Consider the following 20,660-nt stretch of genomic DNA (forward strand, 5'->3'; position numbering starts at 1 on the left):
GCTTACCAACCCAAGGTTGATAACTAACATTCCTTATGATCAATAATCATAAGTGACAAACATTTCACAATACACAAGCATATGATCCGATAACCTAACACAAGGATCTATTATTGCATGGCTGGTTCCATAACTAATCGATCATTTTCTCATTAAACCCAAATCTGGCCGATTTCAAATGTGATCCAAAAACTAAATAAAATTCATGTAAATTCATGATAATTCCCAACTAAGAGAATACCATAATCAGAATTTGCAGAACCGGCCTCGATCCTAGAGATCTCGGCCACGAACAGCCAAACCGGCCAAACTGACTATCTCTAAATCAATTCGATAAAACCCAATAAAAATCATGATAATTCATGATAAATCCCAACTAAGAAGAATCAATCATAATATCCCCTCAAGTCCTTCATAAACAATGAGATCCGATCATACCTTCCAAACCAAGGCCATGGAGGATTTCTCCTAACCGGCCAAGGCCATGGTTTAGTGTCATCAAGTCTGATCCAACAGACTACACCATAATCATTCATAATATATATATTCCTCAAGGACGTGCCATACTTGGCCATGATCAATTCCACAGTCAACAGAATTGTAATTCAAAAGGTAATCATAAAACCGGTTACCCTATACATGATCTGATTAGATCATGTGCCATTCCTTATTATGTTCGGCCATGCTCCTCCAGTGCACGCCTCTATCAATCCTTATCATATACTTCCAGTATTGATAAGTTCCATTCATGGGTCGTACCCCTGATCCCTTCCATGGAACTTCCATGAAACTAGTTTCTACACTGCATCCACCTTCAAGGCTATTCATGCCATTGTGAGTGAAGTCTGGCCTTCTCCCTTCTCTCCTGGGTGTTTGTGTGTGTTCCCAAGACACAGAGGAATCCCAGGATGTGATCATCCATGATCAAACATCATCACAGGGTCGTCCATCACTTCCCCCTTCAGTGCCCATGAAACTGCCTTTCTCCACACATCTGCCCTTAAGGCTGTCTTGGCCTTTGGAAATGAGTTCCGGTCATCTACCTTCTTTCCTCACCATTTGCGTGTGTTCTCAGGCCCTGTAGGATGCTTTGGGTGATAACATCACGGATCAAAGCCATCAGAAAGTCGTTCATAACTTCCCCCCTTGATCTCTTCCAAAACTGCCTCTTTATGGCCTTCACACCACCATGGGTCTTGGATTGGGAATCCGACCAACTCTCTGTCTTTTCTCTGTGTTTCTTTGTGTTTCAGGGTGTAGGAGGAAGCCCTGCTGTGCATCTCTACGGCCTGGTCTTCCCACGATCAGAACACGCCAGCGAGATCACACCACTCCACACGGTCCTCCTCTCTTAACCGCCGGTCTCTCTTTCTTTATCTTTCTGGTAAGATTTTGGCAGAGCTTTACCTAAGGAATTTCGTGCCATTATCTGTGCCAGAGACTCTTTATTTATAGAGAAACTGAACCCCAACTGCCCTGGAGAAACCGCCACAAGCAGTTAGAGAGAAAGAGCACAAAACTGCCTCTTTTGCACCTTTTCGGAAATAACTGCCCAGCTGCTCTTCTCTCCTTTGGGCTGTCCGAAAACTAGTCCCAGAACATCATCCTGAGTCCCTTGTCTGAGGCCAAGACCCACGGACCCTTGGTGGTTCATGTCAAGATCCCACCAGCCCATAACCGCCCATATGGCCCGGCCACTGTCCAGACCCGGCCCAACTGCCCATGACTTGAACACTCAGTCCAGCTGAGTTGAGCTGATCCCCAGCTGTCCCAGTTGAGTGAGCTAGTCCATCTAGCTCAGGGAGCTGACACACTCTTCAGTGAGCTACACTGAGCTGCACTACACTTCACCTAACTGGTCGAGCTTGCTTACTGCATCGCCCAGCTGTTATACACTGTGTCAAGCTTGTTTCCTTTATCTTCTTCAATCCTTCTAAGTCCCTTGGTCAATTTCCAGACCTAGACTTAGTTTTCCCATGATCCATTCTGATCACTCACTTCATCGAGCTTCACCTGGATCTTGTCCAGCTACCAGCTCGATTGTCCAGCTCCTTTGAGCTTGTCTCCTTCTTGGATTAGCTATGCCTTAGCTTTCTGATGCCCTTAACCTTACTTCCAGGCTATGACACGCTTGTCTTTGGGCCATATGACCATACTGGTGCATTTCCACGCACCGCAGTCCGTCCGGACGATCCTATCCAGAATCGGAGACATGACAAATGTAGTCAGTCAACAATGAGAGGATGTTGATTCCTCGTCATGTGATTAAATTCAAGTTAACAAAAATAGTGCAAATCTAGTTCATTTTCTTAGACTTCAACTCCAAACAATTATAGTTAAAAAACTCCAAAATTTATATATCCTATAGAAAAATTGTTGAATGCCCTTGATACCACTTGAAATCTTAGTTTTGAGCTATTGGTTGGCTTCAACAGAATTAAAGAGAAAATAAACTTTAAAGTAAACATGTTTTTTTGCAAAAATTATTCTGGTTTTGTTGAACAAAATTTTAGAAAAATAGCACAACATTTTAATTAAAAAACATATATACATTTCAGCAGCAACGAATTTAAATTAATGTTCATCATGTAGTATAAACAACATCTAAATCAGTTTCTGTGCATGTATGATCAATGTTCAATTTTGATACTGAAGTTCAATTTCAATTTCGACACTCCATAACAACACATTGTTAATATTGTTTTATTTGATGTCTCACAACATATATGTAATTCATATAAATATATTTATGATAATAAAAAAACATATGTGACATGCGCTAACGTTGGTATTGACCAATCAAAGTTACACAATCCCATTCAAAAATATCTTGTAGTGGTCGGCTTTGCCTACAAGTATGGTTGACACACCAAACAAGAAGCTATAATCTAACAGATGATCTTGTTACCGAAAGAAAGCATCTTCATTCACAATAAAAAGAAGTGTTTATTTAGGCAACTAACTTACCTTTTTGCATTTTAGACGGAATAAACTATGGGTATTTGTGTTCTATAAAGATAATATATACTCCCTCCGTTGTCTTTTATAAGTCGTTTTAGTGGATTGCTTGTTTTTAGTCTGAAGGTAGATAAAGTCAAAAGTTCATATGTTGCATAGACACTTGGAAAAAGACAACTATTTTGACACAAAACTAAAGTTCTAAAATGAATTATATAACAAAACGGAGGGAGTAAGTATTAAGAGAGAAACTTGGAATAAAATTAACAGCTAACCAGGAGGAACCAACGGGTTTAAAGAAGTTGTCAAAAGGAGTAGAAGCAGGTGGATTGAAGAAAGGAGGACGGTTTTGATACTCTGCGACGCACATATTTGAAGCTGCCGGTGCACCACCCAATCCCATCATCTCCCACGAGTTTCCCTGCTGATCCACAAATGGGTTCCCACCACCACAAGGCAAAGCACTAGTTTCTTTAGTTTGGTAGCTGAACTTGTTGCGTTTTGCAGAAGACATGAAAGACATCTTCTCTTGCTTTCCCATGAGAAGAGCCTCGCAGTGTCCTGCCATTTCTGTGTATGTCATGTCTAGTGGATCAGATACCAAGTATCTCCCTAACTGTGTTGTTGTCTGAGACACCTGCACACATTCCCATCTCCTATGAGTCTATATCTCTAGATTGTGCGTCAAATACTATTTTTGTGTTTGCGCTTACTCACGGTATGTAGAAGGTCATCGATGCTCAGGAGAAATGCTGTTTTAGCCATCAGGTTGTGTGTCAAGACCAAGCTGCTCTTCTGGAGGACTCGCATTGCATCATTCTCCGGTATAAGCAATTGAGTTTTAGCCTGGGAAACAGATTGATGTTAGATTAGAGTAATAACATTTGAAAATTTCAGAAATGTAGACACATTATTACGTACATACCAGTTCTCGTGGTTTGTTGTTTTTGTTCTTATCAGAACGGTAAGCTTGACCTAGAGACTCTGTCAACTGTGTTCCAACAGGACAGCCATCGATAGGTATAAAATCTGAAACTAGCTGCTCCTTTATAGCCAACAAATCTTTCTGCACGTTAAACCATCAGTAAACTCATGCACAGTCCATCATAACTATAAATAAAAATGAAGAACGTTTAATATTAGTACATCTGATAGTTTCTCTAGAAACTTCATATTATCATGGTAGGTTGATTTTGTGTAGTTTCTTCTATAGCCGCAAGTGAACTGAAAGCATCCTCATCGTCTTCTTTTGATCCATAACTCTTTCCTGGTTGCTCTTCTTGTCCATAGAACACAACATCTAGCTTAGAATCTTCCACCAGTTGAAGAAACGGGTCTATCTAACATAATAAGCAATAACATGTATTATTGATCAATATCTATTACTAGAACAGAGGAAAACATTTGTCTACACATAGACAAGTATATAAACTGCTATTAACAAGAGGAGGGATGTTGAAGGCTCTTGCTGAGAAAATGATCATGGATGTGGCCAGAGTAAAGAGTGATCTACACCGTGATGGGTGCAATGGTCCTAATATTTGCAACAGTGAGTGCTATGGACACAGTAACATCTACACATAGACAAGTATATAAACTGTTGACTTTTAGAAATTGGATTATACCTCCAAGAGAAAGATTCCTCAAAGAAAATGCTAGCTGAAAGCTCCAGACCAAGACTTCATTGCTTGAGTTCTACATAATTTATCAACCATTACTCTATGAGATTTAACTTCTATTGTTAAACAGTATAACTTGTTCAACTAGTGTACCGTAGTCCGTCCAAATAGAAGTACTAAGCTATATGTATTAGCAATTGCTTCATAGTTCTGTGGCATGTTGTGAGGAGACAAAGACTGCACCCACATAGATGAAAGCAAAAGACAAATCTGGTGGCTGCTTAATCTTAAAGGTATCACCTGAAAGTAACACAAAACCAGTTATAAGAAAATGATAAAACCTCATCAGATTTATATAACAAGCTCAAATATGAAACATACTGGTTTCTCTGTTGAACTTCCCAAAGAACTCTGATCCAATACCATAGCTGATGGCTTCCTTTTCACACTCTGACTTCGGTTGTAACTTGACTTTTACCGACTCAACACTGAACTAGTATTGTTCTTTGTCTCCTCTTCATCAAAACTTTCACCTCTTATGAACTTTTACTGTGACCTGCTAAGTGTTGAACCTCTCTCAATCTTTGCAGTATCATCCACACCATTATCAGACTCCACTTTCTGTTTTATAAACAGTGCAGCTGAAGAAGAGAACACAGACACGGTTCTCGACAGTGTCCTCTGCATATCAGCAGGTCTTCTAGACTTTGGAACTGAATCTGGACAAACAGAAGATGGGACCAGAACAACAGAGAATATACGGTGAGCTCCCATCCTTGATTCATGGTCCGCACAGACCATTGCTTGAAGCAAGTGATGAAACAATGCATCTGGAAAAGCCTTGTTTTCATATGATAGATTTGGTATAGCAGCTATGATCTGTGCTGTCCGGAACACAGCTGAGACTATAGTTCTTGCCATAACTGTAATGTTAGACATGCTTTCTAACATGACAGCCATTATGTCAAGGATGGGACCTGCATCTCCTACCTAACATTACCAAAGCCCCATGTAAAGCTATATCCTCAACAAAAGATTGTCTTATAGCGTTTAGAGCTTACCTTCTGTGATAATTTCACTAGGCATTGCTCAACTGCAGTTTCAAACTTCAGATTATACTGAATCATCTCATTCCCTAGAGTTGAATCATGTAATGAACAATGAATGCTCTTCCTCAGATGCCTAATCATATCACTTAACGCACCAATTATCGCCACGGATGACAGAACTTTAGTCTGTTGTGCAAGTGAAGTAGCAACATGAACTATGTCAAGTTGCATTCTAGGCTTCTTTAGAACATTCTTGTGATCAAGATGTTTGATCAGGATGGACAACAAGAAGTGTTAGTTTACTAACAAAGCTGAGAGTATAAACCAAATGGAGACTATACGAACCAGATTGTTCTATTAGCAACTGTACGTCTTGTAAAACATGTAACGCAAGACCGGTCTCGGTGAACCATCATTCGCATCATGAACGTAACCTTCAAGACTTTAATATTATAAAGAAATTGTTCAAATATTCACTGTAGAGTTCAATTTCAGGTGAAAAGACAATTTCTACCCATTTTATTTGGTCATCCACCATTACCCCCCTTAGTTGTTTAATAGGACCAACGGGAGTGGAGTGGAGTTGCTGATTATTCCGACATTCAAGTGTTAGTATGTGGTTTGTCGTATCAGATTCCATCTCAAGAGAATCGAATATCATTGACTTTACTTAATATCTAAAATCTCAAGTTGCCTTGCACTCAACAACTCTTTTATTTTTGTTCGTTAGTGCACAAGACTCACATTCCATCGAATGAATGATAAAAAAGCGTTTGTACCAAACCACACCAATAGTGAGTAATCACCATCACAATATATTCAGATTTAAATGAGTACACATCACAAGAATAGTGTGTGCGCACAAAAGAAAACAGTGTTTGTTTCCGCGTGAACTAGGCCCGGGACTTTTATCTGAAATCCGGATTCGATCAGAGATTCGATCCGGATCCGATCCGAAAATCCGAATATCCGGAGGGGCCGAATCCGGATCCGGATAGTAAAATGTTGGATCCGTCAAAGCCGGATCCGGATCCGGATATCTTAATTTTTAAGTCCGGATATCCGGATCCGTAAGTTTTATTAATAAATATTTCAAAACTAGTAATATCTATATATAAAAATTAATTTTATTTAATATATTTTCATTTTTATAATAATATATATAAATTTTATGTAAATTTTGTAATATTATACATAGAAATAATTAAAGACATTATATATATATTTTTTAAATTATTGTTAATATTTTATATATATATATATATTAATATTATTTTTTATTTATTTTAAAGATCTAAATCCGGATCCGGATATTACAATTTTTAGGAAGATATCCGATATCCGGATACCCGAGAACCCCGGATTCAGATAAGGATAGTAAAATTATGGATCCGGATACCTTAAAATTGTCCGGATATCCGATCCGAGCGTGAACACTCTAGTTTCCAAATCTTTGACCAACGCCAAAACAACACACTCTTTTCTTCTTTGACCAACGTAGTTACTTTACAAAGTACTACTTTTTTTTCAAAGACATTTTTCAAACAAAAAAATAATAAAGTTGCAAGACTTCCCCCTTTTACAGAGTGAGTTCTGTATTTTATCTCTTGGAATGTTTTGTACGTTCACTGCAACGGAATTTAAAAATAAAATAAATAGCAATTTAAAAGAAGACAGAAATTTTAAAATATTATTAAAAAAAAAAAAAGACAAAAGCAAGACTAGTTTAGTGTCTTCGTCGTTGTTTCCCCACAACACCAATCGCATAATCGATTTCTTCAACTAAAGTGAGAGAGAGAGAGAGAGAGTAAAAGGGGGGGGGAACGAAACCCTAATTCAATTTCCTTGTCAATAATAGCTCACATGGCGTCCAGAAACTTTCAGTGGGAGTTTCTCGCAGCTTCTCTGACTCTAACTTTAGCTCTGATTCACCTGGTGGAAGCAAACTCCGAGGGAGATGCTCTCTACGCTCTACGCCGGAGCTTATCGGACCCAGACCATGTTCTCCAGAGCTGGGATCCCACTCTTGTTAACCCCTGCACCTGGTTCCATGTCACCTGTAACCAAGACAACCGTGTCACTCGCGTGTAAGGATCCTCTCTCTCTCTCTCTCTCTCTATCTCTCTCTCCCTCTCTCTCTCTCTATCTATCTATCTCTCCCTGTTCTTAGCTCCTGTTTGGTCCAAAGTTGATTGAGTTTCACCTATAAAGCTTTTATCTTTTATGTCTGAGCTTTTAACGTGGTGGTCTTAAGAGTCACATGTTTCATACCTTTTAATCGAAACTGTTTGTGGGTTTTTGTATTTAGTCATTGGGGAAGATGTAAGATAAACTTTGACCGTACTTGACTTGCTGTTACTTTTTAAAGCTTTATAAACTTTGAGAAGAGCTAAGAATGATTCTTATGGACATTCTCTATAACAAAACAAAAAATGCTGGTAATAGTACGATTTTGTGTGAACATAAGTGATTGAAAATTGCTTCACTAGTTGTTAGTTTGCTCCGTACCTGTTGTCAAGTCAAATGTGGATTTAGTTTATCTTTTCATAATTGGCGTTTCCTTTTGTCTTTGGACATGTGTGTAACTATGTAAGATGTGGTACGGCTGCTTAGAACAAAAAAAAATAAAAAAAAACACTTTCTTGTTCAACTTTCCAGTATGAAAAGGGGTAAATCTAAAGCTCCCATCTTTTGTACAGTGTTGAACTCTCAAGTCATTGGATTCCTTAAAAGTCTCGAAAGAATCCTCAATAGTTACACTCCTACTAAGCAGTTCAATAATTTTGCTTGTACAACTCATGATTTGCTCAATGCTTTGTTGTTCCCAACTTTGTGTGTTCTCGCGCTTTTAGAAGTATCTTGGATTCGTTGTACTTGATTACATCTAGTTATCTCTTAGTGGATCAACAGCAACTAATATCTATCTCTTGTAATCTTATTTGTCTCTTTTTTTTTTCTTAGATATAAAGATTGGTATATTGCTCTTAAAGTGTATCTCTGATTCTACACTCTCTTTCATTTACCAGGGATTTGGGTAATTCAAACCTTTCTGGATATCTTGCACCTGAGCTTGGGAAGCTCGAGCATCTCCAGTATTTGTAAGTTATCACATCTTTTGGCTTTTTACTTTTTCGAGAATTTTAACTTTTCTCCAGTACTAGCTGTAATTAAACTAGATAGTGGAAATAAAGTAACGTCCCATAAAGTGCAGCTAAAGCACCCCCCACTATGAGATTTGATTATGTAATAGACAATGTAGAATAACTTTTTTTTTTTTTACTTGTCTTATGATTGACACAGGGAGCTGTACAAAAACAACATCCAAGGAACTATACCTTCTGAACTTGGAAACCTGAAGAGCCTCATCAGCTTGGATCTTTATAACAACAATCTTACTGGGAAGATTCCTACTTCTTTGGGGAAACTGAAGTCTCTGGTCTTTCTGTAAGTTGTTTTAACATTCTGACATGGACACAACCGAATAGTATATACTCATTTTATTGATAGTTGCAAATTATATACTGAGTAAAGAAACTAGTTCTGATCTATATCCCAAAATTTTATTGCTAAGTGACTCAATACCTGATTCTTCTTACCCTACCTCTCTAATGAAAACTGATTAATGTTGCAGACGACTCAATGACAACCAATTGACTGGTCCAATCCCTAGAGAACTCACCAAAATCCCAAGCCTCAAAGTTGTGTAAGTTCAGCTTTCTTTTGCTTGTTTGCTAGAATCTCTGTTACTATTCTCTGAAGCACTAGTCTTTAAACCCCTTCCTACTATGCTGTTACCTAAAAACATATCTTCTGTGGTCATCATTTTCCTCAGTGATGTGTCAAGCAATGATTTGTGTGGAACCATCCCAACAGGTGGACCTTTTGAACACATTCCTTTGCAGAAGTAAGTTTGTAACCTCTTCTTCTTTTTTCACTTGGCCAAGAAATTTCTCATTCATATTATGCTTTTTCCCATTAGGGTTGAGTGAAACCAAATCGTCTTTGCACTTCTAACCCGTTCTTCTTACGGATATGCCATACTGAATGTTGATGTTGCATATGCTAGCTTTGAGAACAACTCGAGATTGGAGGGGCCGGAACTAATTGGTCTTGCAAGCTACGACACCAACTGCAACTGAGGGGACTGGTAACATCTGAAACACAAGAAATGGTGGGGTGGCCTTGTAAGAACACTTCACCACTTCATCAAATATCACATCTACTATTATGTAATAAGTATATATATGTCCTAGCTGAAAAAAAAAGAGAGTCAGAATCAGTAGTCATCTGTCTCAGTTGAGACTGACCAGCCCAAAGACTGTGGTTGCTGTAATGTAATGATCGTGTGTGACACTGAGAAGTAACGTTGGTTTTGGTATCAAGTTCTTTGCCTTGTTTGCATTAACATATGTGTGTATGATCTGTGACTTCTATCATATAAAGCAAAAAAAAAAAAAACTATTGATTTAGGTGCTTTTTACTTGATAATTACTACGTTCAGTTCCATTCCACCATCACCACAAGTGATGTTTGGTTTATAAACTACGATTTATTAAATTCTATTTGTGTACGGACGAGTACACAGTGTACTTACATCATTCTTCAAGTCGCGATATTTACCAAGCTTAGCTTTTTTTTTTTTTATGGTAAAATATATTTATACTCGATTTGATTTAATTTTGTTTAAATTCTATATTTGTTTTAGTTTAAAATACAGTTGTCTGATAATTATCTTTCACTGTAATAACGTACATAATACTCCGCGTCTCCAAATCTTTTGTTTCTCAAATTGTCCTTGTTCATTTCAACTTAATTATTTTTATTGTTGGAAAGTTTCGATTGACCAATATTTATTTTCAAAACTACTTTCCATTCGTTTTCGTTTGGGGTTCTCTGACCAAGTTTCTAAAGTGGTAAAAAAGGGAATTGTACGGGATATTCTTATTACCATTAATCAAAAATACGTATTAATAAATTTCCTCATATAACCCCCAAAATAATATTCATGCAATCACGCCATAATTTCAGAAACGATTTGTTACTCTCCAAATATATATTCATTCTCCATTTCATCACTCTTTTTTTCCTCTCCTCTTTTCATCTTTCATCAAGAAAAACCACAACACACATGGCCGACGATAAGATTCAACCATGGCCAAGAAACAAAAACATACGTCCATCGGTTGATAGCAACGACACCATCCAACGATCCCCCAGAAGCTCCGGCGGATTCACAACGGACAAAGACATAGGCAGCCGCAGACCACCAAGGCATCATCAATCTGTAGACAGTGTCGATAGCACTTCAAGCCTATACTCTATCGACTCTCGAAGATCAAAGCCGCCACCACCAGGGACTTACCACGTTCAACTCCCCAAAGAGCAAATCTACCGTGTCCCCCCGCCGGAAAACGCTCACCGTTACGAGTATCTCTCCCGCCAGAAACACAACCGATCAGCTTGCCGCCGATGCTGCTGTTACTCCTTGGCTACGCTGCTCGTTCTCCTCTTGCTCGCAGGACTCGTCGTGGGGGTCTTTTTACTAGTCTGCCGGCCGCATAAGCCGCGGTTCTCCGTGAGCGGAGTCTCCGTCGCCGTTGTCAATCTCGCGTCACAGTCTCCGATCTCTCCGGTGTTCAAGATCAAGGTGAGGTGTAAGAACGTTAACGGTAAACTCGGTTTGGTCTACGAGAAAGGAAGCGCGGTTGAGATTTTCCACGAGGGGATCAAGCTAGGTGACGGCGAGTTCGCGGCGTTTGAGCAGCCGGCTGAAAACGTGACGGTGACGGTGACAAAGCTAAGGGGGTCGAGGATCCAGTTAAAGAGCTTGTCGCGCAAAGAACTTAAGGACTCGGAGAAGACAGGAAAAGTGCGCTTTGACCTGAGAGTTAAGGCGCCGATAAGGTTTAGGGTTGGTGTGGTGACGACGTGGACTATGGGCGTTACCGTGGACTGCAAGATAACAGTGAACAAACTGACGTCATCAGCTACAGTGATAACGGAAGATTGTGTTACGCAAGACATAAGCCTGCTGTGATGTTGTTTCAGACTTTGGTTCGGTTCGATTTATTATTATTGTTATATTTTTTTTAGTTTGTTTGATTCATTATTATGTTTCTGAATAAGATTGAAATTTGATTTGTTGGAAGTGAAAACGTTTTTTTTTTTTTGAATAATTTCGTCAAACGTATCAGAAACCTATCAAAATAATTCTTTCATTTGCTTGTGAAGCCCATAATTGTTAGCAGAAACAACATATGCAAACACAACTATAAGTTAACATGACACAAATCTACAGAAAGTACTATCTAAATAAGTAAATAATAATCTCAAGTTGAAACAAACATCTCTTATTGTTTCTACAGAGACTAAAATCACCTCACTTTTTGTGTTGTTTTTCAAAATTGAGTAATAAGAAAATAAAATCCCTAATTTACAAAAAAAAACAAGAAGATGAACGCACGCCTCTTCAATCAACGCTCTAATTGTCTTCCAGAGCCAAAAAAATTATACAAAAAGCCCCAGAAAAGAAAACAACACCGAGGAAAATATCCTTAAAAAAATCAGAGTGATGGCTTCACTTGGTTGCTCTCTTCCCCAGGAGCAGAGATACACAAAAAAAAAAATGTATGTCAAGATTTAAGAGGGTCATTTGCTCAGTGGCAAGCATATGATACGTCTCTCCTCTTCGTCTCTACAAAATCATTACTGAGATTTGTTTTCCTTTTGGCTGGTGATGTGAGATCCTTTGTTCGGAAAATCAGCTATACTACGGTATTCTTCTTCATTCAGTAGCTTCTCTAGCTCAGGGCGCTTCTCTATCGGTTCTTTTTGGCCTCGGTAATGATGGAATGCCCTGTGCACAACAGAGGAAGTTTTGGTCTTTAGGGACATCACCACCGAAACCAATCTCTAGAGACATCACGAAGAATCACAATCCATATTATTTAGCCGTAATCTTAACAAAAAGGTCCCTACCAATATTTCTCCAAGCCATATAAGTTTCCCTTGTGGTAGAAGTCAAGTGATAGCTGCTCAAAGTCCTTGTAAAGCTCCTCATCGAATTGCCTCTCCAGACCATAACTAAAGACATAGGGCAAAGCAATATTGGTGAGGTCAAGTTTAAACTAGAGAACTTATCCGCAGTTAAATAGATCGAAAACAGATAAAGGTATTACCTATAAAACCTAAAGAGACACTCCAAACCACAGTTGTAGTTTCCAGCTGCATCCCCAAGAGCAAACTTTCCAGGCAATAATAGGGTTAGGTCTATAATCAGAAACATGAGTTACATTTCATTTTGCGAGAGCCAAAAACCCATCAAAAGGAGGTTGAGGTGAAATTTACCTCACTACATCCACTCACTGCCCAGCTTCTTTCTTTCGTTTAACGCTTGTCTAATTTGAATGTTTTTTTTTTCTTTCTAATTTATTTTTACGTATGTGAACGCTGATCTCTAATTGACTTCTTCGTCACCACATTTAGTTTACATAGACAAAATATGAAATTCGAGAACACCTTTAATAATCTCTTCGACGGTTCACCTCTTCCTTCATGTACAATAAGTTTATTTCTCTCTTTCTATATATTTTCAAATGGTTAGATTTTATTACTAAATCAGATCGTTTCAATTTAGAGCATGGGAAACCAAATGCATCAACTCGTTTTTTTTTTTAAAAAGAAGACCCTTGTTCTTAAAGGAAATGCCTAAGAAACCAAATGCATCATCTCCAGATTTGGTTCGAGACAGAATGTTTGGTGGTGTTGTGCCGAGACCAGATTGATAAGAAAAGCTAACCAGAGGTTGAGGAAGGAAAACAATACATTTTTGCTGTACACAAATATTTTCAAAGCCATTGTCACTAATAATATTAAATTATTTTAGGTTTTTCCTAATTATTCAATTTTAATAGAGATTAAAAAATAACAAGGATAGAGTGCCAATTTGACAAGGGCTTACGGAAAAGGGTGGGTGATGGAAACTCCATCTCTGTTTGGACTGATAAATGGCTGGAAGATGAAGAGGATGGTTATGGCCTTGGTGCTCCATGGATTAAAAACTGCACCTTTCAATGTTAATCTGAGAGCTGGGAGCTGATTGATTTTCAGAGTAGAAGATGGAACCTTCAGGCACTAGAGGAGGTCTTCGTGCCTTCCGACATTCAGATCATGCTCAAGAACCAACCGGTGGTTTCTAAGGAAGATTTTTGGGTTTGGAAATTCAACAAATCTGGAACTTACTCGGTCAAATCTGGATACTGGTTAGCGCCTCAGGACAAATCCAAAGAGTTTCGAAGAGTTATGCAGGCTTTACCTTCGATCAATGTTCTTAAAGCCAAGTCTTGGAAGGTTCAGACGGCTCCTAAGATTAAGACCTTCATTTGGAAGGCGCTTTCGCAAGCTCTGCCCGTTGCTGTATGCTTAATAGAAAGAGGTATGAAATGTGATGATAGATGTCAGTTGTATGGCTTTGAGGGTGAATCAGTGAACCATGTGCTGTTTAGCTGCCATCTTGCTCAGATATGCTGGGCTCTCTCCAATATCCCGTGCCCTCGTTTGGGATTCAGTGTCTCGTCGATCTATGAAAACATCTCATATCTGTTGAGCCTCAGACCTGTCAGAAGGTATGGAGCGGACTCTGTACGGAGCGGACTCTGTACGGAGTGGACTATTTCCATATATTCATATTTTCAAACGAGTAGATAAGCTTCAATTATTTTTAGGCTCCCTCTTTTCTTATCAAAAATGTCAGTGAATTTGTTGTTGTGTGCCCTGAACGGCACAGCGCCCACACCAACTTGAAGATTGTTATTATTGACACGTCTCAGACTATGACTGGTCCGGATATAGGCGAACCAATTCGAGTCCAGGGTCCCCATTAGTGCACGAAACAGTGTTTATTGGAAAGCCGAAAAGGTTTGATTCTTTTGACAAAAATATAAAAAGGATCTCAAAACTACAAGTTCTGATTCCAACTAAGAAACTCCATAACATGAAAGGAGAGGAGAACCTATCCGAGGAAGTTGATGATGACCAGGTGGAGGACCAAGTTGCAGAGTACAAAATCTGCAAATGCTCGTTCTGGTGCCAAATCCTGTAAGAGTATTCCAAGTAAGAGCCAAGAGGTGGGTGACTCTGGATAATTATATGAAATGCATTGCATTGCAAGAAACCTAATGATGAATATAATGACAATATTGATTGTGTTGGCTGTTGGGAAAAGAGACCAATTGATTCCCATCCCAAGTTCACAATCTCGATGTACAAGACCTAGAAGAACCAATGCATATTGACGAGAATCGAACTCTCCCGCAAACCCCAAACCCTAAAATATTCTCCAAATGCCTCTAAACTGCTATCACAAACATAGCCACAATCCCGCCTAGGTTTGTTACAATTTTGTCTTGCACTAGACTAACGAGAACACCACCTCATTATATAATTCGACTGTGTAACTAAGGTATATGTTTATTAAGCGTACATGTTTGAGTTTGGATTGTCATATATATATATATATATATATATATATAAAAATGAAATTATCATCAAAATTTTGTTCTGAAATAAATACCTTGAATTCCTTGTTTTCTTTGTTCACTTGAATACGGAGGCAAACTATAAACAAAACACAGAGAAAGATTGCTAGTTTCAAAAAATTCTCAAGGTACATGTATTCTTATGTTGCCCAAAATGCTAAAAATTACCAGCAAGAACTGCCGTCCCGACACAAGAGAGTACTCCAGACAGGAATGAGTTGAATGGAAATGATCCCACCAAAGCCATATAAGCCACCTGTAGAGAGAATGATTAAAATGCGGTAAGTAGAGAGAAGTCAAATCACTTATCCATGATATTTTCTCTGCTAATCAAGACACAAAGCGCAAGAGATGTTTCATTCTCTCAGATAATTGGAATATACATCATACTTTACCCTTTCATTCGAGTTTAAGTGAAACAAGAGACTGATGCACAACAAACAATGGTTTGTTACTACATTGCAACTTAAAGTTATAGGTGGCTGCTAATCATAAGCAGATTCTTAGATCTAAATCAATTACCTATCCTACAATATCTGATCATGGAAATAAAAAAAAAAAAACATGTCGGGACAATCTAAACTTGAAATAGTACAACAGATCCATCTAAAGAATCGCAGATCCAGAAGTTATAAATTCGAATAGGCTAAAGAGTACCTGAATCAGAGCAGTGAAGACAGCGAAAACAACGTACATGTCGATGATCTGTCATATAAAGGACAAAGAAGAACATTCAATATTCAAAGGGATTCGCAAAAAAAAAAGAAAAAGAAAAACAATGGTGCGAACCTTCAGATTAGTTGGAGTAGCAGAATAAGCGGAGTGAAGAGAACGGAATAGATCCTGAGCATCCTTACTTGTCGATTTCACCATTCTTCTCAATGATCAAACCTACAACACACCAATCTATCTCTCTTTCTTCTTCCTTCGACTAGCTACTACCCCCCGTCTTCACGAAGACTTATCACTCTTCTCTCCACGGCGTCGTTTTCTAAGTGGGCCGTTCTTACTCTTGTTTGGGCCTTGTTTAATATCCTCAACAAGCGTTTGTTTCATAGAAACATAGATGGTTTTAACCCGTTTAGGTTTCTAAACATTTAGTCTCTCTCTAACCCATTTTTTGTAGTGGTTGTGAAGCACACAGCGTGCTTGGCTGTCTTGTTGTATGGAAACAAGTTGGTATTTATAAGATTTCAATTTGGGGAAAAAAAAAAAAAAAAAAACAAGATGAGCAAAACACGAGTTCATACATGACACACAACAATAAAGAGCCGCTTAACCAAAAGCAAACAAATCAAAGGATAAGAAAGAAGATTTGCTCACTCTCTCTATCACTTAGCCATCATGACTTTAACGAATTCATCATAGTTGATCTGACCATCTCCATCAACATCAGCTTCTCGGATCATCTCATCAACCTCCTCGTCGGTGAGCTTCTCCCCAAGGTTTGTCATCACATGTCGAAGCTCTGCCGCAGAGATGAAACCGTTCTGGTCTTTATCAAAAACCCTGAAGGCTTCCTTGAGCTCTTCCTCTGAATCAGTGTCCTTCATCTTCCTTGCCATCAGGTTCAGGAACTCGGGGAAATCTATGGTCCCGTTCCCGTCTGCATCGACCTCATTGATCATGTCTTGGAGCTCAGCTTCAGTTGGGTTTTGCCCCAGAGACCTCATCACGGTTCCCAGCTCCTTGGTGGTGATGCAACCTGCAACCACACCCCCAATGTATAAAGCTTTAGAGACAACAAGACTTTCCAAATACAATCATCAAAGCTCTTTCTACTAGTTTATATCATGTCATTGCATTTCTTATTAAGTGAACAGTGTCTTATCCGACAAAAAGTTAATAAATAAGTTTCAATCTTATCAAAGTTTTTTAAAAGTGTTAATTATTTCTGTCATTATTACATGTTTTCTTTAAGTGCATTGTACTTAGGAAACCTAGACTCATATGTGTATCCTTGTAATAAGAGAAGAAAAAAAATATTCTTGTCCGAATCTCAAATCACTAAATGGTAACAAATCTCTAGCCATTTTCGTTCTATTGAAAACACGTCTCCCTAAGAATGATACCTACACCGATCAAGTCATGAATCGTTACATGCCACGAAACGAGATCGTTTCACGAATTCAAGTAAAACAAAGACGAATTTCACAGAGAAATAAAAAAAAAAAAAAATCCAGAACTCAAAGATCGACTAGGGAGAGAGATAAACGAGAAGGATCTGGGGGAAAGAAGATAATACCATCTCCATCCTTATCGAAGAGGCTAAAGGCTTCCTTGAACTCTGAGATCTGGTCATCGGTCAGCTGATCCGCCATTTTTTCCTTTCTAAAGCTTTTCCGCAAATCTGAGAGTTTGATTTACTTTCTCTTCTTTTTTTTTCTGGTTTCCCTGCAAGAGCTTATAAAGTGAGTCAAAGCCTAGCCCAATGTATATAGTTTGGGCCTTTGAAGATACGCTATATTGGCATAACGAAAAAAAATAGACGCCGTTGCCGGGGATCGAACCCGGGTCACCCGCGTGACAGGCGGGAATACTTACCACTATACTACAACGACTTTGATGTTCTTTCAAACGTCCTAAGTTTATTTAAATGGACTTTCCAATATTTTATAATATTTAACTTGCAATTCTACATTAGTACTGAGAAATATAAGTCCACAAAAGTAAGATAACATAACTAATCAAGATAATTATTAGATTTCAAACAAACTCAATATGACGGAACTAATCAGGAAAACTATATGTCAATTTGAATAATGAAAATAAAACAAGTTGACCTTTACATAGTCATAAAGAAATATATCAACTTGATGGATAAAGACATACAAGAGGTAGAGAGAGAAACTTGTTTGATAAGCTGATCAGGAAAACTCGTTTTGGTTAAGCACCCTTGCTAGAATTTTCTTGGCCCATAAATGTTTATTTATATTTTCCTAGGAATAAAATAAAAGAATATGTAATTATATAAAACTTTTTATTGAATAGAGAAAAAGAACCAATAAGGGTCGTCGATTAAGTGGTAGAGGGGTCCACAGAGTCGGAACAACTTCGCATCTATCGAAACAAAAAAGTATAAATACCCCCTCTCGATTTTCCTTTTCCTTAACCCTCCCACAAAAAAAAAAAAAAAAACGCTTTCTTTCAGCAAAGCCGAAAAGACTTGACGGGCGATGACTTCTTCTCGCGAAGATCCAGAGATCCTCCCCGACGCTGCCGAAGATCAACCCAATCTCCCCGACGCCTCTCCTCCTGTTAACCCCGATTCCGTTAATCAACAACAACCCCCCACCCTTCTCCCTCTATTCGATTGCGTGGCTCTGGATAAGCTCTGCCACGTGGCGGAGATGTTCCAGCATCGGGAAAGGCAACGAATCCGCGAGGAGGCTGAGTTAGCTGAGAAGAGGCGGCTGTGGGCTGAGCAGAGGGCGGAGGCGCACAGGCAGTACGTTTTCGAAGTCGCCAAGGCTTACGCTCTCGAATTGCACTCTGATCAAGCTCCCAAAAGCAAAGACGATGACGAAGAAGAGGAGGTTGTGAAAGGGAAGAGCCGATTCGATGACGCTAAGAACGCGATCAAGAAGAGGAGGAGATACTCTGGAAGATCGAGTTCTACTACATGCGGTGGAATTGAGCTGAGTATGACGAGGCATAGGACGGCTCCTACGCTTACGGAGCTGTGTATGAGAGTTCTTGCTGAAAACTCTGAAGCGATTGAGTCTCTGCACCTAGTACCTGACCACTTGAAGAAGAAGATCTCGAGTCTTGTTAGTGATTCGAGCAAAGTAGATAAAGCCTTTATGCAGCTTCTTGTGGATGATTCTCCCTCTGAGGTTTCTGTGAAGAATTGTGTTGACTTGGAGGAGGAAGACTTGACTCAGATCCTATCCGAATGTGATAGAGTTAGCTTAGAGGTAGCTTCAATTTTCAAACCCTTTGTTCTTTAATTTTTTGTAGGAATTGTTTTTGATGTTCTTGGTCCTCTTAGGTGTTGAATCTTGATCTCTGCGGACGAGCTATGACGGAGAACGCTATAACCGAGTTCTTTAAACGCTCTCCCAACGGGTTCCCTTCGTTGACTAGGCTATCTCTTCAAGGAGCGTTCTGTTTAACAGACAATGCGTTGGCTTTGATCTCTAGATCTGCTCCTCTGCTTCGGGTCATTAACCTCTGCGAGTGCTCCCTTCTGACATTCCAAGCTGTGAAGATTCTTGCTGATTACTTTGGTTCCACTCTTAGAGGGCTTAACATTGGAGGGTGCCAAGGGATTAAACCGTGTGATGTCTTTAGGATCAGCTTGAGTAGGTTCGAAAAGTTGAGCTCTCTCTCGGTTGCAGGACTCGAAGGGATTAATGATGTTGTTGTTGGGTTCTGTACTTCCTGGGGATCCAATCTCACTGATCTTTCTCTAGCTTCTTGCGTGTAAGTTTTGAATCATGGAACTAATTGGATGCTTTTTGACCATTGAAGCTAATGTTTTTGACTTTTATGTATGGTGATCAGAGGGGTGAACGATGGAACTCTTTGGACTGTTGGGAGATATTGTCCAAACCTGGAAGCTCTTGACATCTCAGAGTTGGAAAATCTGACTGATGCGTCGCTGAAAGAAATTACAGATGGTTGCAGATCTTTGAACTCAGTCAAATTTACAAGAAACCGATTCAGGTTTTCTAAAGTCTCACAATTTGTTTTCCTTTTTAGCATAACTTTTGTAGACTGTTGTTAATGCCATTCTATGTGCTTCCTTTGACAGTGATGAAGGTGTAGCCGCGTTTCTTGAAGTCTGTGGTGGTTCTATTAACAACCTCAGCCTAAACAATGTCAGAGATGTAAGTGTTTTAGTAACCAAAAGGATCATGCTCTTGATATAAGCTGGCTTCTCCCAAGTGTTTAAAGTTGTTGTTGTGTGTGTGTTTTTAACAGGTCGGCCAAGAAACTGCTAATTCGCTAGCTAAATATTGTAAGAGGTTGCATTATTTGGATCTCTCGTGGTGTAGAAAACTCACAGAAGAAGAACTAAGACAGATCATGAGTTGCTGCTCGTTACTTAGATCGCTTAAGCTATTTGGATGGACGCAGGTATGAACATAGTAAATAAGGCTGTAATAAAGACTACACTTGTGCCTTTTAATGTTGAATTCAATCTCGGGATGAACTGTGTAAAGCACTTAAATGGTGGTATTATACTTTTGTAGGTGAAGGAGGACTTTCTGGAAGATCTTTCAAGATCAGAAGTTAGCATCGTTGGATTGAAAATGACTTCACTATTCGCTCATCCTGATGACTCTTATCCAAGTGTAGATGCCAAGTGCTTCTGATTGAGTAGACAAGTTTTGGCCATGTTTAGTACTACAGTCATGAACCATCTTTATTGTTAGACTAAAACATCTCCAGAGGTTTATAGTAAAGAAACTACTAAATAGATTAATAGTCGACAGTGTCTTCTTCTAATGTTTGGTCACTAGAAACAAAAGATTCCTTTGAACCAGTGGAAA

At 38.9% G+C, this 20,660-nt stretch overlaps 6 protein-coding genes and 1 non-coding gene across 7 annotated transcripts; 3 read left to right on the forward strand and 4 right to left on the reverse strand.

Annotated features, from left to right (window-relative positions):
- The first annotated feature begins 7,348 nt into the window (after positions 1-7,348).
- LOC106386976 (leucine-rich repeat protein 1) lies at positions 7,349-10,095 on the forward strand. The gene is made up of 6 exons (XM_048752132.1): positions 7,349-7,713; positions 8,653-8,724; positions 8,927-9,070; positions 9,258-9,329; positions 9,459-9,530; positions 9,693-10,095. The coding sequence occupies exons 1-6, from the start codon at positions 7,490-7,492 to the stop codon at positions 9,763-9,765; spliced, it is 657 nt and encodes a 218-aa protein (XP_048608089.1). The 5' UTR covers positions 7,349-7,489; the 3' UTR covers positions 9,766-10,095.
- Positions 10,096-10,294: 199 nt separating this feature from the next.
- On the forward strand, positions 10,295-11,949 carry LOC106383530 (NDR1/HIN1-like protein 13). Its single transcript, XM_013823615.3, has one exon. The coding sequence runs from the start codon at positions 10,632-10,634 to the stop codon at positions 11,661-11,663; it is 1,032 nt and encodes a 343-aa protein (XP_013679069.2). The 5' UTR covers positions 10,295-10,631; the 3' UTR covers positions 11,664-11,949.
- Positions 11,950-12,134: 185 nt separating this feature from the next.
- On the reverse strand, positions 12,135-14,330 carry LOC106388235 (la-related protein 1A-like). Its single transcript, XM_022698767.2, has 3 exons — positions 12,805-14,330; positions 12,605-12,709; positions 12,135-12,482 (listed from the first exon to the last, which is right to left on the reverse strand). The coding sequence occupies exons 1-3, from the start codon at positions 12,909-12,911 to the stop codon at positions 12,332-12,334; spliced, it is 363 nt and encodes a 120-aa protein (XP_022554488.2). The 5' UTR covers positions 12,912-14,330; the 3' UTR covers positions 12,135-12,331.
- A 174-nt stretch (positions 14,331-14,504) lies between these two features.
- Positions 14,505-16,225, reverse strand: LOC106386974 (dolichyl-diphosphooligosaccharide--protein glycosyltransferase subunit DAD1-like). Its single transcript, XM_013826799.3, has 5 exons — positions 15,952-16,225; positions 15,820-15,867; positions 15,331-15,418; positions 15,198-15,241; positions 14,505-14,720 (listed from the first exon to the last, which is right to left on the reverse strand). The coding sequence occupies exons 1-5, from the start codon at positions 16,033-16,035 to the stop codon at positions 14,637-14,639; spliced, it is 348 nt and encodes a 115-aa protein (XP_013682253.1). The 5' UTR covers positions 16,036-16,225; the 3' UTR covers positions 14,505-14,636.
- Positions 16,226-16,390: 165 nt separating this feature from the next.
- LOC106386973 (calmodulin) lies at positions 16,391-17,575 on the reverse strand. The gene is made up of 2 exons (XM_013826798.3): positions 17,408-17,575; positions 16,391-16,867 (listed from the first exon to the last, which is right to left on the reverse strand). Exons 1-2 carry the CDS (start codon positions 17,481-17,483, stop codon positions 16,494-16,496), a joined length of 450 nt encoding a protein of 149 aa, XP_013682252.1. The 5' UTR covers positions 17,484-17,575; the 3' UTR covers positions 16,391-16,493.
- A 76-nt stretch (positions 17,576-17,651) lies between these two features.
- TRNAD-GUC lies at positions 17,652-17,723 on the reverse strand. The gene has a single exon. It is a non-coding gene; the product is annotated as a tRNA-Asp (tRNA).
- Positions 17,724-18,159: 436 nt separating this feature from the next.
- LOC106383527 (F-box/LRR-repeat protein 2-like) lies at positions 18,160-20,616 on the forward strand. Its single transcript, XM_048752133.1, has 6 exons — positions 18,160-19,079; positions 19,154-19,587; positions 19,669-19,830; positions 19,919-19,994; positions 20,089-20,244; positions 20,361-20,616. Exons 1-6 carry the CDS (start codon positions 18,339-18,341, stop codon positions 20,481-20,483), a joined length of 1,692 nt encoding a protein of 563 aa, XP_048608090.1. The 5' UTR covers positions 18,160-18,338; the 3' UTR covers positions 20,484-20,616.
- The last annotated feature ends 44 nt before the right edge of the window (positions 20,617-20,660 follow it).

The sequence above is a fragment of the Brassica napus genome, chromosome C3 (assembly GCF_020379485.1).
Source record: "Brassica napus cultivar Da-Ae chromosome C3, Da-Ae, whole genome shotgun sequence".
NCBI classification, from domain to species: domain Eukaryota; kingdom Viridiplantae; phylum Streptophyta; class Magnoliopsida; order Brassicales; family Brassicaceae; genus Brassica; species Brassica napus.

Coding starts and splice junctions, on each gene's coding strand:
- LOC106386976 (XM_048752132.1), top strand. CDS start 7,490: ATGGCGTCCAGAAACTTTCAGTGGGAGTTTCTCGCAGCTTCTCTGACT. Junction 7,714..8,652: donor GACAACCGTGTCACTCGCGT/GTAAGGATCCTC, acceptor TTCATTTACCAG/GGATTTGGGTAATTCAAACC. Junction 9,330..9,458: donor ATCCCAAGCCTCAAAGTTGT/GTAAGTTCAGCT, acceptor CATTTTCCTCAG/TGATGTGTCAAGCAATGATT.
- LOC106383530 (XM_013823615.3), top strand. CDS start 10,632: ATGCAATCACGCCATAATTTCAGAAACGATTTGTTACTCTCCAAATAT.
- LOC106388235 (XM_022698767.2), bottom strand. CDS start 12,911: ATGTTTCTGATTATAGACCTAACCCTATTATTGCCTGGAAAGTTTGCT. Junction 12,710..12,804: donor TGTCTCTTTAGGTTTTATAG/GTAATACCTTTA, acceptor CTATGTCTTTAG/TTATGGTCTGGAGAGGCAAT. Junction 12,483..12,604: donor TATGGCTTGGAGAAATATTG/GTAGGGACCTTT, acceptor TGTTGTGCACAG/GGCATTCCATCATTACCGAG.
- LOC106386974 (XM_013826799.3), bottom strand. CDS start 16,035: ATGGTGAAATCGACAAGTAAGGATGCTCAGGATCTATTCCGTTCTCTT. Junction 15,419..15,819: donor TCTTCACTGCTCTGATTCAG/GTACTCTTTAGC, acceptor TTCTCTCTACAG/GTGGCTTATATGGCTTTGGT. Junction 14,721..15,197: donor AAGAAAACAAGGAATTCAAG/GTATTTATTTCA, acceptor ATACTCTTACAG/GATTTGGCACCAGAACGAGC.
- LOC106386973 (XM_013826798.3), bottom strand. CDS start 17,483: ATGGCGGATCAGCTGACCGATGACCAGATCTCAGAGTTCAAGGAAGCC. Junction 16,868..17,407: donor CTTCGATAAGGATGGAGATG/GTATTATCTTCT, acceptor GTGTGGTTGCAG/GTTGCATCACCACCAAGGAG.
- LOC106383527 (XM_048752133.1), top strand. CDS start 18,339: ATGACTTCTTCTCGCGAAGATCCAGAGATCCTCCCCGACGCTGCCGAA. Junction 19,080..19,153: donor GTGATAGAGTTAGCTTAGAG/GTAGCTTCAATT, acceptor TGGTCCTCTTAG/GTGTTGAATCTTGATCTCTG. Junction 20,245..20,360: donor AGCTATTTGGATGGACGCAG/GTATGAACATAG, acceptor ATACTTTTGTAG/GTGAAGGAGGACTTTCTGGA.